Source organism: Salmo salar, chromosome 03 (genome assembly GCF_965601325.2).
Source record: "Salmo salar chromosome 03, fSalSal1, whole genome shotgun sequence".
NCBI classification, from domain to species: Eukaryota; Metazoa; Chordata; class Actinopteri; order Salmoniformes; family Salmonidae; genus Salmo; species Salmo salar.
This window is the reverse complement of record NC_138293.1, coordinates 81,084,286-81,101,608: the sequence shown is the minus strand read 5'-3', so window position 1 is coordinate 81,101,608 and position 17,323 is coordinate 81,084,286. Positions and strand designations below refer to the sequence as shown.

General features: G+C 43.8%; 1 protein-coding gene across 1 annotated transcript in view; it reads right to left on the bottom strand.

The window, feature by feature from the left end:
- Positions 1–16,999, bottom strand: part of LOC106601774 (TBC1 domain family member 16) — a 29,178-nt gene extending 12,179 nt beyond the window's left edge. Inside the window, exons 1-5 of the mRNA XM_045715521.2 lie at positions 16,662–16,999; positions 11,491–11,697; positions 10,310–10,472; positions 9,704–10,024; positions 322–516 (exon numbers count right to left, since the gene is read on the bottom strand). Of these exons, the coding sequence (XP_045571477.2) occupies positions 322–516; positions 9,704–10,024; positions 10,310–10,472; positions 11,491–11,665 (854 nt within the window). The 5' untranslated portion in view covers positions 11,666–11,697; positions 16,662–16,999. The remainder of the gene's footprint in view (positions 1–321; positions 517–9,703; positions 10,025–10,309; positions 10,473–11,490; positions 11,698–16,661) is intronic.
- Positions 17,000–17,323: the final 324 nt, after the last annotated feature.

The following is a 17,323-nucleotide window of genomic DNA, read 5'->3' as shown; positions in this document are numbered from 1 at the left end:
TGGCTGAAAGAAATACACATACAATGTTACTGCTAAAACATGGCTTATAACATATACAGCAAACTCTCAGTTGGAGAAGAATTTCAGAAACATTTCCTGGATTGTCAAATACAGTCCTTTTTTTTTTTACATACATATAGGCCCACTTTCTGAAGTGACTTTTTCATTTTTGTAATCGTTTGAGTTGGACAATGATAATCCTCCCCTTTACCCTCACAGGTCAAACAACACAACTGTACGCAGGTAAGTTGTTATGAGAGTAAAGTTCCTGAGGTCATAAAATATCCAGACATCATGACCCCTCCATGACCCCTGGCTGACCTGAAGAAGAGGCGGAGCGACCTCATGTGACCCAGGTCAACCCGGAACACTCCCCCCAGCTGCTCCAACGCCAGCACCTTCTGCTGTTCCTCCCATCGCATGCCCTGTGATTGGCTGTTGTTCTCAGAGGGAGCGTGGCTGTCCAGGCTGGAGGCGGAGCTGGCAGAATGGGTCATGGACTCGTCGCACAGCTCCCTGAGAAAATGAGGGGGGAGAAGTTAAGTTGGTTATAGGATCAGATTAATTTACACCCACAACTATTACTGGCTAAATTAAAACAGACCTTAGATCAGCGTCTAAGGGAAACTGATGGGACCATGATTTTGGAGAATCATTGCATTGCACACAGATGTAATTCTAACAACACATAAGCAATAGATATGGCAAACAGGGTCCAGAGGGCTATGTACTGCCTGTAACTAGTGTTGAATATCAGGAGTCTATTTACTGCCCTGTTGTGGTCCCTTGTTTTATGTCCTGGGATTGTTCTGGCTTAGACCATGGGACAGAGAATGAGAAGAATGCATGGCGGTTACTGTGCAGGGGGGAACCACGCACGTCACACACACACAGTGCATACAACAGAAACTGTGCACACACACACAAATCACAGCGTCTGCCTTCCAATTTCCCCAGTCATTCCCCCACGGCCACTGTAACCCGAGCTGGGGGTTCCTCTACTGTGTTAACACACACACACACACACCTGGGTAAGGGGGTAAATCAAACTATTAACAACCAAGACACGTCTCGGAGAGCCAGACCTGAGAAGCACAGTGATGTATTAATTGCAAATGGGGCCAGTAAACACAAGTCAATAATATGGAAAAACATTTACATTTAAATGCTGTTTCCTTGTATGCTGATGGAACAGTATTTCTCTAAGTCCATAATAAATACAAACAGCCTATTGGTCCCATGAGAGGAGCCAGAGCTGGTCAGTTTCAAACTAAATCAATGGTTGTGAATTGATCATGTCTCGGGTTGTCACATACCTATATATGGGAAAATAATGTGAGATCCATCAAGACAGCAAGGTCTCCCCTCATTGGTCAGATTCACTGCCCTCTGGATCATGTATCAACCTGGGTTCAAATACTATTTGAAATCTTTCAAATATTTTGAGCCTTTGCTTTAGCCTGTCCGGAGTGCCAGGTGAGTGGGATTTGCAGATTTGGGACTTTTCTATCGGTTCCATTGCAACAGGAAATCTCAATCAAGCCCTGCAGAAGCATTTGAAATGATTTTTAAGTATTTGAACCCAGGTCTGAGTCATAGGCCTATTGTATAACATTGAGGTGCTGAGAGAACATACAGAAACCAAAAGTCTCAACACTTAATGGTCTGCTTGAATAAAACCTGGCAACATTTGATTGATTAAAACATTGTCTCAAAGGAATATTTAAACTGCGCTACATGCTAACTATTGTAACTGTCAGAGATATTGCTAAGCTAACTGTCTCTGGTCTTTCCAGTTAACTAATCAGCATCAACAGAAGGTGTTGAACATGGACCTGTTTTAAATGGGGTCTACTTAATCAATGAAGTGAAGATAGCTTACGCTAACATAAGTGGGTGCTTACAGAGAGGTTTTAAATGCCATCTACCTCATCAGTGGATCTCAATTAGCTAATGCTAAATGTTCACACTAATAGCTGATGCTGTTCTCTATAGCGACTACACTATAGCCTATGTATACAGTGTTATACACAGACTATGCACTGCGTGGACAAAACATTAGTAACACCTGCTCTTTCCATGACATAGACTGAATCCAGGACAAAGCTATGACCCCTTATTGATGTCACTTGTTAAATCCACTACAATCAGTGTAGATGAACGGAAAGAGACGGGTTAAAGAAGGATTTTCAAGCTCTGAGACAATTGAGACATGGATTGTGTGTGTGTGGCATTCAGAGGGTGAATGCACAAGACAAAAGATTTAAGTGCCAAGAACTGCAACGGTGCTGGGTGTTTCATGCACAACAGTTTCTGGTGGGTATCAAGAATGGTCCACCACCCAAATGACATCCAGCTAATTTGACAACTGTGGGAAGCATTGGAGTCAACATGGGTCAGCATCCCTGTGGAACGCTTGACACCTTGTAGAGTCCATGCCCCGACAAATTGAGGCTGTTCTGAGGGCAAAAAGTGGTGGGGGGTGCAACTCAATATTAGGAAGGTGTTCTTAATGTTTAGCACACTCAGTATATGTCAACAGCATGTTTTGATGGAAAAGCTGTTTTAATGGCATGTCCCTCGTCAGGGGAGCTACAGCTACAAGCTCCCCACCTACGTGATGCTCTACCCTAGGGACAGAGCTCTGGCGTCACCCTGAGAACCAGAGCCTGGGGCTCAACCCCCATGGTCCCTAAACTCAATGAATAATGTGGCTGTTGAGCAAGTAGAAGAAACTACACTTCTTGGTGTTCTATTAGATTGTAAACTGTCAAGGGCAAAGCATATTGATTGCATTGTTGTAAAGATGGGGAGAGGTCTGTCTGTGATAAAGAGATGCTCTGATTTTTTTACATCACATGCAACCAAACAGTTGTACGGTAATGGTGCGGCAAAAAGATACCTAGAAAAGCTGCAGCTGGCCCAGAACAGAACAGTACGTCTGGTCCTCAAATGTACAAAGAGGGCCAATGTCAATAATATGCATATCAGTCGCTCCTGGCTCAGAGTGGACGAGAGATTGACCGAGTCACTGTCGATTATTGTAAGAAATATTGATGTGTTGAAAGTACCAAATTGTCTTTTCAGCCAGTTATCACAGCTCAAAAACCCAGTCCCCAAGTAAGAACAGAGGCTGGGAAAATGACTACATGGTAACTCAGGCAAGAAATATGAAACACCTTAAGGAACAACGTGGACTGTGAAGAGACACACTAACACAGTTTTCTTTAGATGTTTTAAATGTAGCTTTACATTAGTGTTCTTATCTATTAGTGTTCTTATCTATCAGTGTTCTGCATGTTGTCATGTTCTATGTTGTGTGGCTGCTGCTTTTTCAGCAGCTAATGGGGATCTGAATTAAATACACAAATACGCAACAATTTCAACGATTTTACTGAATTACAGTTCATATGAGGAAATCAGTCAATTGAAACAAATTCATTAGGCCCTAATCTATGGATTTCACATGACTGGGACTACAGAAATGCATCCGTTGGTCACAGATACCTTAAAGAAGTAGGGGCGTGGATCAGAAAACCAGTCAGTATCTGGTGTGACCACCATTTGCCTCATGCAGCGCAACACACCTCCATCGCATAGAGTTGATCAGGCTGTTGATTGTGGCCTGTGGAATGTTGTCCCACTCCTCAATGGCTGTGCGAAGTTGATGGATATTGGCAATAACTGGAAAACGCTGTAGTATGCGTAGATCCAGAGCATCCCAAACATGCTCAGTGTGTGACATGTCTGGTGAGTATGCAGGCCATGGAAGAACTGGAACATTTTCAGCTTCCAGGAATTGTGTATAGATCCTTGTGACATGGGGCAGTAAATAATCATGCTGAAACATGAGGTGATGGCGGCAGATGAATGTCACGACAATGGGCCATAGGATCTCGTCATGGTATCTCTGTGCATTCAAAATTGCCATCGATAAAATGTAATTGTGTTTGTTCATAGCTTATGTCTGCCCATACCATAACACCACCATGGGACACTCAGTTCACAACGTTGACATCGGCAAACCACTTGCCCACACGACGCCAACTGACCGTTACAGTTGAAATTGGGATTAATCCATGAAGAGCACACTTCTCCAGCGTGCCAGTGGCCATCGAAGGTGAGAATTTGCCCCCTGAAGTTGGTGAACTGCAGTCAGGTTAAGCCCCTGGTGAGGACGACCAACACGCAGATGAGCTTCCCTGAGACGGTTTCTGACCGTTTGTACTGAAATTCTTCGGTTGTGCAAATTCACAGTTTCATCGGCTGTCTGCGTGGCTGGTCTCAGACGATCCCGCAGGTGAAGAAGCCGGATGTGGAGATCCTGGGCTGGCGTGGTTACACGTGGTCTGCGATTATGAAGCCGGTTGGGCTCTGCCAAATTCTCTAAAACAATGTTGGCGGTGGCTTATGGTAGAGAAATTAACATACAATTATCTAGCAACAGCTCTGGTGGACATTCCTGCAGTCAGCATGCCAATTGCATGCTCCCTCAAAACATCTGTGGAGTTGTGTTTTGTGAAGAAAAATGTCCCCAGCATAAGGTAATGATCATGCTATTTAATCAGCTTCTTGATATGCCACACCTATCAGGTGGATGGATTATCTTGACAAAGGAGAAATGCTCACTAACAGGGATGTAAACAAATTCATGCACAAAATTTGAGAGAAAAAAGCTTTTTGTTCGTATGGAAAATGTCTGTGATCTTTTATTTCAGCTCATGAAACAGGGGACCAACACATTACGTGTTGCGTTCATATATTTTTGTTCAGTATAAAAACATCTAATCAAAATTCTGGGGAGGGCAGGGAGAAGAGGAGAGCTAAAAATAGGTTTAATGTTATATAAAAATATTACTGTACATTTACATGGAAATGTACTATCATTTAATTACCTATGTTTAGGATTCTAACAATTGTACAGGGCAGCAAAATACTTTTGAGATATATTATGAATTTAAAAGTTTTAAAGATAAAGAAAAATAATAGCAATTTTGTCCTACAGACGCACTACATTCAGTGGTTTAGAATACTGTACTGGAGCCATATAGATGCTGTACTGGAGCCATATACTGTTGAAGAAGGAAGTTTACATATACCTTAGCCAAATACATTTAAACTCAGTTTCACAATTCCTGACATTTAATCCTAGTAAAGATTCCCTGTCTTAGGTCAGTTAGGATCACCCCTTTATTTTAGTAGAGAGAATTGTTTATTTCAGCTTTTATTTATTTCATCACATTCCCAGTGGGTCAGAAGTTTACATACACTCAATTATTATTTGGTAGCATTGCTTTTAAATTGTTTAACTTGGATCAAACAGTTCGGGTAGCCTTCCACAAGCTTCCCACATTAAGTTGGGTGAATTTTGGCCCATTCCTCCTGACAGAGCTGGTGTAACTGAGTCGGGTTTGTAGGCCTCCTTGCTCACACATGCTTTTTCAGTTCTGCCCACAAATTTTCTATAGGATTGAGGTCAGGGCTTTGTGATGGCCACTCCAATACCTTGACTTTGTTGTCTGTAAGCCATTTTGCCACAACTTTGGAAGTATGCTTGGGGTCATTGTCCATTTGGAAGACCCATTTGCGACCAAGCTTTAACTTACTGACTGATGTCTTGAGATGTTGCTTCAATTTATCCACACAATTTTCCTGCCTCATGATGCCATCTATTTTGTTAAGTGCACCAGTCCCTCCTGCAGCAAAGCACCCCCACAAGATGATGCTGCCACCCCCGTGCTTCACGGTTGGGATGGTGTTCTTTGGCTTGCAAGCCTCCCCCTTTTTCCTCCAAGCATAACAATGGTCATTATGGCCAAACAGTTCTATTTTTGTTTCATCAGATCAGAGGACATTTCTCCAAAAAGTACAATCTTTGTCCCCATGTGCAGTTGCAAACCGTAGTCTGGCTTTTTTATGGCGGTTTTGGAGCAGTGGCTTCTTCCTTGCTGAGTGGCCTTTCAGGTTATGTCAATATAGGGTTCGTTTTACTGTGGATATAGATACTTTTGTACCGGTTTCCTCCAGCATCTTCAAAAGGTCCTTTGCTGTTGCTCTGGGATTGATTTGCACTTTTTGCACCAAATTATGTTCATCTCTAGGAGACAGAACGCATCTCCTTCCTGAGCGGTATGACGGCTGCATGGTCCCATGGTGTTTATACTTGCGTACTATTGTTTGTACAGATGAACGTGGTACCTTCAAGCGTTTGGAAATTGCTCTCAAAGATTAACCAGACTTGTGGAGGTCACAATTTTGTTTCTGAGGTCTTGGCTGATTTCTTTTGATTTTCCCATGATGTCAAGCAAAGAGGCACTGAGTTTGAAGGTAGGACTTGAAATCCAACCACAGGAACACCTCCAATTGACTCAAATGATGCCAATTAGCCTATCAGAAGCTTCTAAAGCCATGACATCATTTTCTGGAATCTTCCAAGCTTCTGACCCACTGGAATTGTGATACAGTGAATTATAAGGGAAATAATCTGTCTGTAAACAATTGTTGGAAAAATGACTTGTGTCATGCACAAAGTAGATGTCCTAACCGACTTGCCAAAACTATAGTTTGTTAACAAGAAATTTGAGAGGTGGTTGAAAAACGAGTTAATGGCTCCAACCTAAGTGTATGTAAAATTCCGACTTCAACTGTAGACGCTGTACTGGAAGCCATATAGACGCTGTACTGGAAGCCATATAGACGCTGTACTGGAAGCCATATAGACGCTGTACTGGAAGCCATATAGACGCTGTACTGGGAGTCATATAGACGCTGTACTGGGAGTCATATAGATGCTGTACTGGGAGTCATATAGACGCTGTACTGGGAGTCATATAGACGCTGTACTGGAAGCCATATAGACGCTGTACTGGAAGCCATATAGACGCTGTACTGGAAGCCATATAGACGCTGTACTGGAAGCCATTTAGACGCTGTACTGGAAGCCATTTAGACGCTGTACGGAAGCCATATGGACGCTGTACTGGAAGCCATATGGACGCTGTACTGGAAGCCATATAGACGCTGTACTGGAAGCCATATAGACGCTGTACTGGAAGCCATATAGACGCTGTACTGGAAGCCATATAGACGCTGTACTGGAAGCCATATAGACGCTGTACTGGAAGCCATATAGACGCTGTACTGGAAGCCATATAGACGCTGTACTGGAAGCCATATAGACGCTGTACTGGAAGCCATATAGACGCTGTACTGGAAGCCATATAGACGCTGTACTGGAGCCATATAGACGCTGTACTGGAAGCCATATAGACGCTGTACTGGAGCCATATAGACGCTGTACTGGAGCCATATAGACGCTGTACTGGAGCCATATAGACGCTGTACTGGAGCCATATAGACGCTGTACTGGAGCCATATAGACGCTGTACTGGAGCCATATAGACGCTGTACTGGAGCCATATAGACGCTGTACTGGAGCCATATAGACGCTGTACTGGAGCCATATAGACGCTGTACTGGAGCCATATAGACGCTGTACTGGAGCCATATAGACGCTGTACTGGAGCCATATAGACGCTGTACTGGAGCCATATAGACGCTGTACTGGAGCCATATAGACGCTGTACTGGAGCCATATAGACGCTGTACTGGAGCCATATAGACGCTGTACTGGAGCCATATAGACGCTGTACTGGAGCCATATAGACGCTGTACTGGAGCCATATAGACGCTGTACTGGAGCAACTAATAGCTTAACCATATAGATGAGTTTCAAAAGTGTGAAACAATAATAGCATTGTGAACACGTATGCATGCACACACAAGTTACAATACACAGGCTCTCCCACACACCAACATAATGTACTCTCTTGATTTCTTACACACTCCCTCTTTCTCCCTCTCCCCACTCACTTTCTTACACACAGATTATTTCTCTCTGCATGATTCCTAGTGACATGTTTCCAGTCCCAGGCCCCTTAACAGTGTCAATTAAAGCTGAGAGCTGTGCTGTTCCAGAGGGGTTGCTGCTGCCTGTAGGCCCGGACCAGACCACTCTCCATTCCTCTAATCCACCCAGTTGACACACAGCCCAGCACAACAACCTCAGGAGCGGGGAGGAATCAAAGAGCGTTTCACACAGACCCAGGGAGGGAGGGAGTGAAGAGGGGAAAGGAAGTACAGGGAGAAAAAAATGGAGATTGGGTTAAAGAGAAACATTAGCGAAGGATAAAGAAAGAGAGCGAGAGAACGAGTGAAAGAAGAAGAAAGAAAGAAAGAAAGAAAGAAAGAAAGAAAGAAAGAAAGAAAGAAAGAAAGAAAGAAAGAAAGAAAGAAAGAAAGAAAGAAAGAAAGAAAGAAAGAAAGAAAAGGTTAGAGGCAGTGCAAGAGAAAGCTGCCAAGTCACACACTAACTGCACTTACAGTGTTAAATAGACAAAACACACATTTCAAACTCCCTCATCCTGGGCTGTGTTTCTGGCCAAATACCTCTGTGTGGAAACGACCTCTGAGGGATGTATAAAGGAGAATGGCCATAAGGTCAGTACAGCAACATGATAGTGGTTTAGTCCAGATGGTTTAGTTGGTTGGAGCAGAGTGTTGGCAACACCAAGGCTGTCGGTAGAATTCCTGCATGGACCACATAATGAATGTGTGTGCTAACTGCTAACTCCTAACTGTTAACTAAGCTGCTTTAATTGGATTGATTTAGCGAAGGACAATGTGTGTGTTTTGGCCCATGTTGCCAATAAGAACCTGAATCTACTGGATATTACCATAACCTTGTAATTATCTGCTTTAACAGCCCTTTCTCTCCCTACAAAGAACAAATTCTCATTTACAGACTTGCCTAGTTAAATAAAGGTTTAATTAAAAAATGCTGTGTGAAGTGTGAACCTCCCCCAATGACAGTAAGCGTACACTTATCCTCTTCTCTGTGGCTCCACCATGTGGTAGGTTTGGCCTATTACAACTACCTCGATCTGGTGAGAAATTCTGTCTTGTGAGGTGAGAAACTGGCATCTGGAGTGTGGGTTCAACATTATTCAAGGTTACAGCCTTTAAACACAGACAACTGTTGCTGCTCTCTCTCGCTCTCTCTTTTAAAAACTCTTTTATAAAGTGGTGGGGAAACGATCAAATTGCCGGTTACCTAAAATAAGCATATGATATTTACGCAAATGGGTTGCAGGTTCTTGTTTGCATTCAGGCAGTCAGTTTCAAATATGTATTTAACAAGTTGGATGCTTCTCTACCCAAATAATTGGAAAAGCATTTCTGTCATGTGCTTATATGCTTAAACTATTTCAATGTCTCCACTGCAAGATAAGACACCAATATTCAGCGTCTGAACTGACAGAGACTGGATTCAATACATACATAAATTATAAATACCAAGGAAACTACAGCTCCATTTGTGCCCTGCATATCAATAGCTACCTCGCATAGATAATTCACACAAATCCAACTGAAAATAACTTTCATTTTTTCCACCAAAACACCCTATTCGTATCTATGTCTAACACAAGTCACAAACAACTACGTACACATAACAGACCTGCATTTAAATACTGAAATCTTTCAAATACTTTTAGTATTTGCATTAGCCTGACTTTTTCTATTGGTTTAATGACAACATGCAAACTCAATCAAGCCCTGATAAAGTATTTGAAATTATTTAAATTACAATTTGAAGCAAGGTCTGTATTATCCACACACACAAACCCATCCCCTCCCAGCTCACCTGCTCTCGTTGTCCAGGAACACAGAGCCGCTGCTCTCAAAGAGGGACTCGCTGACGGGCGACAGGCAGAAGGGTGAGGAGAAGGTGGTGTCCGAGTCCGAGCCCATGGTGCTGTCCCTGCTCACCTCGTCAGCCGACAGCTCACAGGACCCCTCATCCCCCTCATCCCCCCCAGACTGGGACTGCTGCTGCTGGGGAGGAGGGGGCTCTATGCTGGCCTCCAGACCCAGGCCCCCTCCATTCCCAGTTCTGCTCCCGATCCTCTCCTCCTCCTCCCGGTCCTCATCTTCCTCCTGGGCTGGAGGGTGTCGGGAGTGGGGCCTGCAGGTAGGGTTAACATTACAGTGTTACCGTAAAATAGTTTTTTTCAGAAGATGAAATTCAGTTAGATAAGACCAGATGGAAATTAAGTACCATCCTGAAAAAGTGTTCACCTATATTACAAAAAGTTCAGGCTCAGTTGTCAGGATACAAGCAGTTATCACAATAAAACTAGTTACTGCAATAAAACCTGTTACGGCGATACAAGCCGTTTTCACGATAACACCAGTTATTGCAATATCACCACCTACAGAAGTCCATTACGTTCCCCTCTCCCCACTCTACCTGCGGGGCCTGCGCCGAGCGTTCCTGCGGACAGGTGAGCTCTCTGGGGTGATGTAACGCAGGGCCTCCTCGTCCTGTTTCTGGATGCGGGAGTTGGGAACCCAGGTTAGGATCAGAGTGGTTCCCAGGCTCTCATCCTTCTCCATGTGGACACACAGGTACCCTGAGGAGAGAAGGGAGTCATGAGAGAGATGGAGAAACATGGCCGCAAACACACAGGAACACAGACATGTGGACAAGAACACAAAACACATATGAGATCATATCATCAGAGGATTGGAGACAGGTTGAGAAAGAGAGGACACACACACACAAGAACACACAAGCACCGAAGTCACCTGAGAAGATCACACTATAAGATAAAAGGATCCCTGAACCAAGTCAGTTCTCCTCAGGACAAAACCTTCTTCCCATGAACCAGAAGTCAGATAGATGGATATACCACATCTGGAGTCAATCTGACTTATGGTTCATGGGAAAAAGATTTTTGCCTGAGAACTATAACAGATTAGACATCTATAACCTTAATAAGTTGATACACAAACATACTGTCCATAGCTAACATACCATACCATGATGGAAGAGGTGGCAAAGCAGTGGCATACTGTACATGGAAACATTACTAGGTATGATACAAAACAAGTGAGACAAAGAGGAAATAACCTGAAAAGAAGATAAGATCTGACTCATGAACAAACAAGGAAATGCAGAGGCGAGAGATAATGAACCATACAGTCTCATATCTCTCAGGTGAGAGTTCATCTGTACAATGTGGAAAGAGAGTGAGACACTATAGGACACACTGGGAAGAGAAGAACAGCAGAGGAATAGGTGAACGCTATAGTCATAGCTGGGGCCTGTTCAGGAGGATGTAATGTTACAGAACATTCCGATAGAAATGTATGGTGTAGAACAAATATGATTGTGTCAGGTAGAATAGGGAATCGTGTTAGTGCTATTCATTACATGTCTATGATGTTCAGAATAGTTCAGCTCACTGAATACACCCCAGGGTTGTATGTATTAGGCACCAAATGCAAGAAAATGGACTGAAACAGGAAGGGACTGCCTGAACTTGTCCGATAAGAAATGCTCTTCTCCGTTGCAAAGACGTTAGCTACGGTGTGCCCTAATGAATAGGACCCTTATGTAGGGGACTCCTAAACAGCTATATACTGTACCTGGGTGGTGTTCGGGCAGGCCCGGCAGGGGCTCGGCAGGGTGCACACACACATTGTTCTTGGAGAAGATGATTTCTCCGTCCAAGCTGTTCCGCGACCCCGCCGACCCTGGGTTAAAGGTCAGGAGGTCCGAGGCCTTGGAGGAGGCGCGTCGCAAGAGCCGACCGAGAGACATCTACACCGACACCAGGACTCTGCGCCCATCCTCTGGAGTGGGGGGAGGAGGAAAGGTGAGAGAGGGGGACAGGGATGGAGAGAGACAGAATCAGGTCAGAATGGAGGAGATGGGGCACTAGTGTCTTACAGTACGACATTTGCCTATTCAAATTAACAAATCATATATACAGTGCCTTCGGAAAGTATTCAAACCCCTTGACTTTTTCTCCATTTTGTTACGTTACAGCCTTATTCTAAAATGTATTAAATATTATTTTTCCCCTCATCAATCTATACACAATACCCCATAATGACAAAGCAAAAACAGGTTTTTATAAATGTTAGCTAATTTATAAAAAATAACTGAAATATCACATTTATATATTCCTTAATTCCATTATTTTACTTTTAGGTTGTGCGTATTGTGTGTATTGTTGTGAATTGTTAGACATTACTGCACTGTTGGAGCTAGGAACACAAGCATTTCGCTACACCCGCAATAACTTCTGCTAAACGTGTATGTGACAAATACAATTTGATCTACATAAGTATTCAGACCCTTTACTAAGTACTTCGTTGAAGCACCTTTGGCAGCGATTACAGCCTCGATTCTTCTTTGGTATGACGCTACAAGCTTGACACACCTGTATTTGGGGAGATTCTCCCATGCGTTGTTTTGGCTGTACGCTTAAGGTCATTGTCCTGTTGGATGGTGAACCCTTGCCCCAGTTGGAGGTCCTGAGCAGGTTTTCATCAAGGATCTCTGTGTACTTTGCCCCGTTCATCTTTCCCTCGTTCCAAACTAGTCTCCCAGTCCCTGCCACTGAAAAACATCCCCACAGCATGATGCTGCCACCACCATGCTTCACCGTAGGGATGGTGCCAGGTTTCCTCCATACGTGACGCTTGACATTCAGGCTAAAGAGTTCAATCTTGGTTTCATCAGACCAGAGAATCTTGATTTTTTTGTATGAAAAGAAACAAATAGAGCTAAGCACAGGCAAGATCCTAGAGGAAAACCTGGTTCAGTCTGCTTTCCAACAGACACTGGGAGACAATTCACTTTTCAGCAGGACAATAACCTAAAACACAAGGTCAAATATACACTGCAGTTGCTTATCAAGATGCCATTGAATGTTTCAATGTGGCCTAGTTACAGTTTTGACTCAAATCTACTTCAAAATCTATGGCAAGAATTGAACATGGCTAAAATAATAATGTGCAAATATTGTACAATCCAGGTGTGCAAAGCTTTTAAAATGTCCTAACATTTCTAAAAACATGTTCTCACTTTGTCATTATTATTGTGTGTAGATGGGTGTGAAAAATATTGTATTCATTTTTACTTCAGGCTATAACATAAATCGAGCGGTGTGAATACTTTCTGAAGGCAACGTATATAATCATACATGGCAAAGCTAACTCTTTTACAGTTTGAGCTTTCATTTAAAGGCAGTGACAGACATTTGTACTCAAGTTACACTGTGATGTTTGTATAGTATTAGTGTGTTCTTACCCAACAAGTCAACCCTGGCATGCAACAAAAATTCACAGTTAGTGTTTTCCTATGCCACGTCAACTATCTTGACTCAGACACTTACTTGGCTCTGTCAGTGTAGGCGTGTGTGTGCAAGTGTGTCCCCCACCTTGAATAAACAAACACACACACACACACTACAGAAACCTGGTCAATCATTCTATGTGAAATCCTAGTCTGTTATTAGGAGCTAACAGATGTCAGCATCTATGACTATTCTCAACATGTCACACAACTGTGCACTATGACTGGTCTCACATGCCAGACTCATAGCTTTCACAGCAGCTGATGAAAGAGACTACACTATGACTGGTCTCACATGCCAGACTCATAGCTTTCACAGTGGCTGATGAAAGAGACTACACTATGACTGGTCTCACATGCCAGACTCATAGCTTTCACAGTGGCTGATGAAAGAGACTACACTATGACTGGTCTCATATGCCAGACTCATAGCTTTCACAGCGGCTGATGAAAGAGATTACACTATGACTGGTCTCACATGCCAGACTCATAGCTTTCACAGCGGCTGATGAAAGAGACTACACTAGGACTGTAAATAAAATAATTTTGCAGTTCATTCCAGTCAACCTTTCTGCTGACTGGAATTGGCCACTATCGCTACTGGCACATCAGTGTTATTCCATACTGTGTAAGTTCCTCTGTGCGACCCTATGATAATGTAGCCTAGTTCCCTATCACTACAGTCTATGACATCGGCTACATTCCCAGGGCCCCACTACTCCTGAATGTGTGGAATGTTCCCTCCTTTTCCTCTTCCTCAGAACCCTGAGTCATGACCTGTGACCCAAATGGCACCCTATCCCCTATATGGTGCACTACTTTAGTCCAGAGCCCTATGTGCCGAGGTAGAAAGTAGTGCGCGACAGAGAATAGAGTGCCATTTGGGAGGTAGCCATGTTTACCTCTTTTGATTAACTCTATGCCCCATGACTTCCTGTTAACAGGGCTCCAGGGTGATGCTTCCCCTCTCCCAATCCTAACCATAACCATTTGTGGGGGAAATGCAAAACTGACACAAGATCAGCATCTAGGGGTAACTTCACCCTACTGGCTTATCAGGACTCGGACAGGAAGTCTTCTACCCCGAAATCCGGGCAAGGCCAGTGAGTATGTACTGTAGCCTCGTCCCAGATATGTTTGTGCCGTCTTGCCAACTGCTATGGTCTTTGGACTGACAATGATCATAGGAGTTGGCAGGACAGCACAAACAGACCGGGTACCAGGCTAGAGAGAGTGAGTGAGGTTCCTAGGAATGCAACAAATGTACTCATTTGGCCAGGTAACACTTTACAATGATTAAGTTTCTCTCTTAGGCTACCTTTCTTAGAACACTGCATGTGTAACCGATGTGAAATGGCTAGTTAGTTAGCGGTGGTGCGCGCTAATAGCATTTCAATCAGTGACGTCACTCGCTCTGAGACTTGAAGTAGGGTTTCCCCTTGCGTTGCAAGGGCCGCGGCTTTTGTGGCGCGATGGGTAACGATGCTTCGTGGGTGTCAGTTGTTGATGTGTGCAAGGGTCCCTGGTTCGAGCCCAGGTTGGGGCGAAGAGAGGGACGGAACCTACACTGTTACACATGTACACACTATACTTCAGTACTACAACCATCCTAAAACCACTCTGGCCATAGCGCTGAGCTGCTCACATGAACATTTACATGGTAACTGCTTACAGAACAAAGCCAATCCATTGACTCCACTTACAAATGAGCAGTAGTAAACTAGGATGAACTCACTATACCAGGTGTTCAGTGTCAACCATACCCCCCTGGACCTTCCAGCCATACCTCAGCAGATTAAAGCTACATTTCATAGTGCATTTTTCTCCTTCTGGTCACCCCAGACAACAGCTACCCCTAACCAGTTGATAGACAGTGGAGATCTCCACCAAAACAGGGAAGTTAGAGGTTATTTGGTGGTAAAACAGCTATAAGCAGTTCTCTGTGTGTATCCATAGCCGGAGGTTATTCTGGTGGGTATGATAGCAGCAGGGCGAGAAGAGGTCAGAGTGTGATATGACTCCATATTCAGCATGTGACTAAGCAGGGAGCCTGACTGATATAGCACAATGCTCTCTCCTTCTTCCATGCTGTCATCACCTCAGTGTGTGTTCACACATTGCCTTGTCTCCTCCACTTTAGCCTCTGTCACCTCACACTGGTCCTACTGTAGCATTCCAACATGGAGACATCTTTCCAAAGAACGTGTTACTCTCCTGTGAGTGTGAAGTCTGCATTCGGTCATCATTTTTTCTGTAGCCATTCATCTCATTTAGTATTCATCTCCTTCTGCCTTGCTGTATGGAGTTGTTTTGTTCAGAAAAACTTCAAACAAAACAGTCCTAAGGATTTTCTGAGACAACTAAACGTTCCCCAATGAGATTACAGAGCGAGAGTATCAGTACAGTATCCCACTGTGTCCTGCCAGCCTCAATGACTATAAACACAGAGGATTCCAGTGCCTCAGATCAGTGGGTCCAAGTTCACCTCCGGGCCACGCTAACAAACTTGTCAGGCTGCTGACATTTGAATAGAGGAGGCTTCCATAATTAACTGCCTCTCCCGTTCATCTGGATTGTGACACCAAACCACTGCCTGGGGGGGCAGCAAAGACTTTAAATAACCACACGCACTCTCAGTGAGTTGCAATCCCTCAGGCTGACTCACTTCCATGAGGAAAAAGTCAATAGACTATGCATCAGACACAGACAGAGCAATAAGTATTCTGTTTACATTTGACCTAGTAAAGTAGAGCTTGAATAGAAGTAGCCTAGGTGAGACAACTCGAATGTGAACTGAAAATGGTTGGCTTAGACCACCTTCCCAAATCACATTCACAAGGCATAGGCCTAGAATTTGACCCTGTTATAGCTATAAACAGATAGATATGAAGTCAATGCGATAGCCATATGGAAATTATAGCTGTAAGCTATCAATAGCCTACGCGACATAGGAAGAGGAAAATCCTCAAGAGTGGCGTGCCGTCCGTGATGACGAGGCTACATCAACTATTGACACATTGTTTCAACGACAGGAAACATCCATTTGACAGGAGGATGGAACAGCGGGATTCTCGCTGCCGCAGCATTCTTTTTCACGGGCCCGGTCCTTCTCCTGCCTCTCCGACATTGCTATCGGTTTGGCCGGGCAGGGATTTTATCTGTAGTTAAGCCTACCATCACGAATACATATTTTAGTCTAACTGGCTGGCCTATGTCCTCAAATTTCTCCCCATCACATGCAGTGCACATCCCAACCAACCCGTATAGTTCGCCAAAGGAATAGCCTAGCCTAGTTAATAAGGGGTCGTGTAGGCTACAAACACCATAACCTTATCCATAATAAACGAGGTCGTTTGGTTCCTTCTCGGTCATCGGTGTACACCTGTGCGAGCAGAGGACTTAATAAATAAATGCACACTCAAAAACACAGGCGATGCGGTCTTTGCTTTCTCACCCTCTGTCCCACCCGAGACTACTGTCTTTTCCGCTTATCCATTCCGAAGCGATGTTTATGGTGGTTGTATCCGTGTAGTTTGAGGTCACGTCTTCGGTATTTTGTTACGCGGTGTGCGTGTTTGTATCCGTGCGGTCTTCCTCTACCGCACGCGGAGCTGCTATGTTTCTCTAACCCAACCCCCAAATTCCTCCGCTTCCGGGATGGCAGACTGGATAAAGGCTGCTTCTGTGAAAGCACGGACCAGTCAACTATTAGGATCACATTACATTTGGAAGTATGTTTGTCTTATTAGCAAAAGCAAATGATCGTCAACACATCACAATGACATATCTAAGTAAGGCTAACCTTTTAACATAGTATGACGTTTTAGAGGTCAATGCCGAAAGCTTCACTGCAGTTGGCTGATCCTGAACTCACATGAGCATCATCAGGACCAGTGGAGTCGGAGCATCATGACGCGGATCTCAGATGTCCCGCTGGAACTCTTATATATGGCAGGTAAACCACTAGCAGCAAGGACAATGAGCAATCATTTAAACAATAAACAGCACATATCAAAATGACTGTTTCAAAACAAGGTATTTCGAGGCCAATGTTTTAAACAATAACAAAAAATAATTTAAAACATAAGCTAACATAACCATACTACAGGTATGATA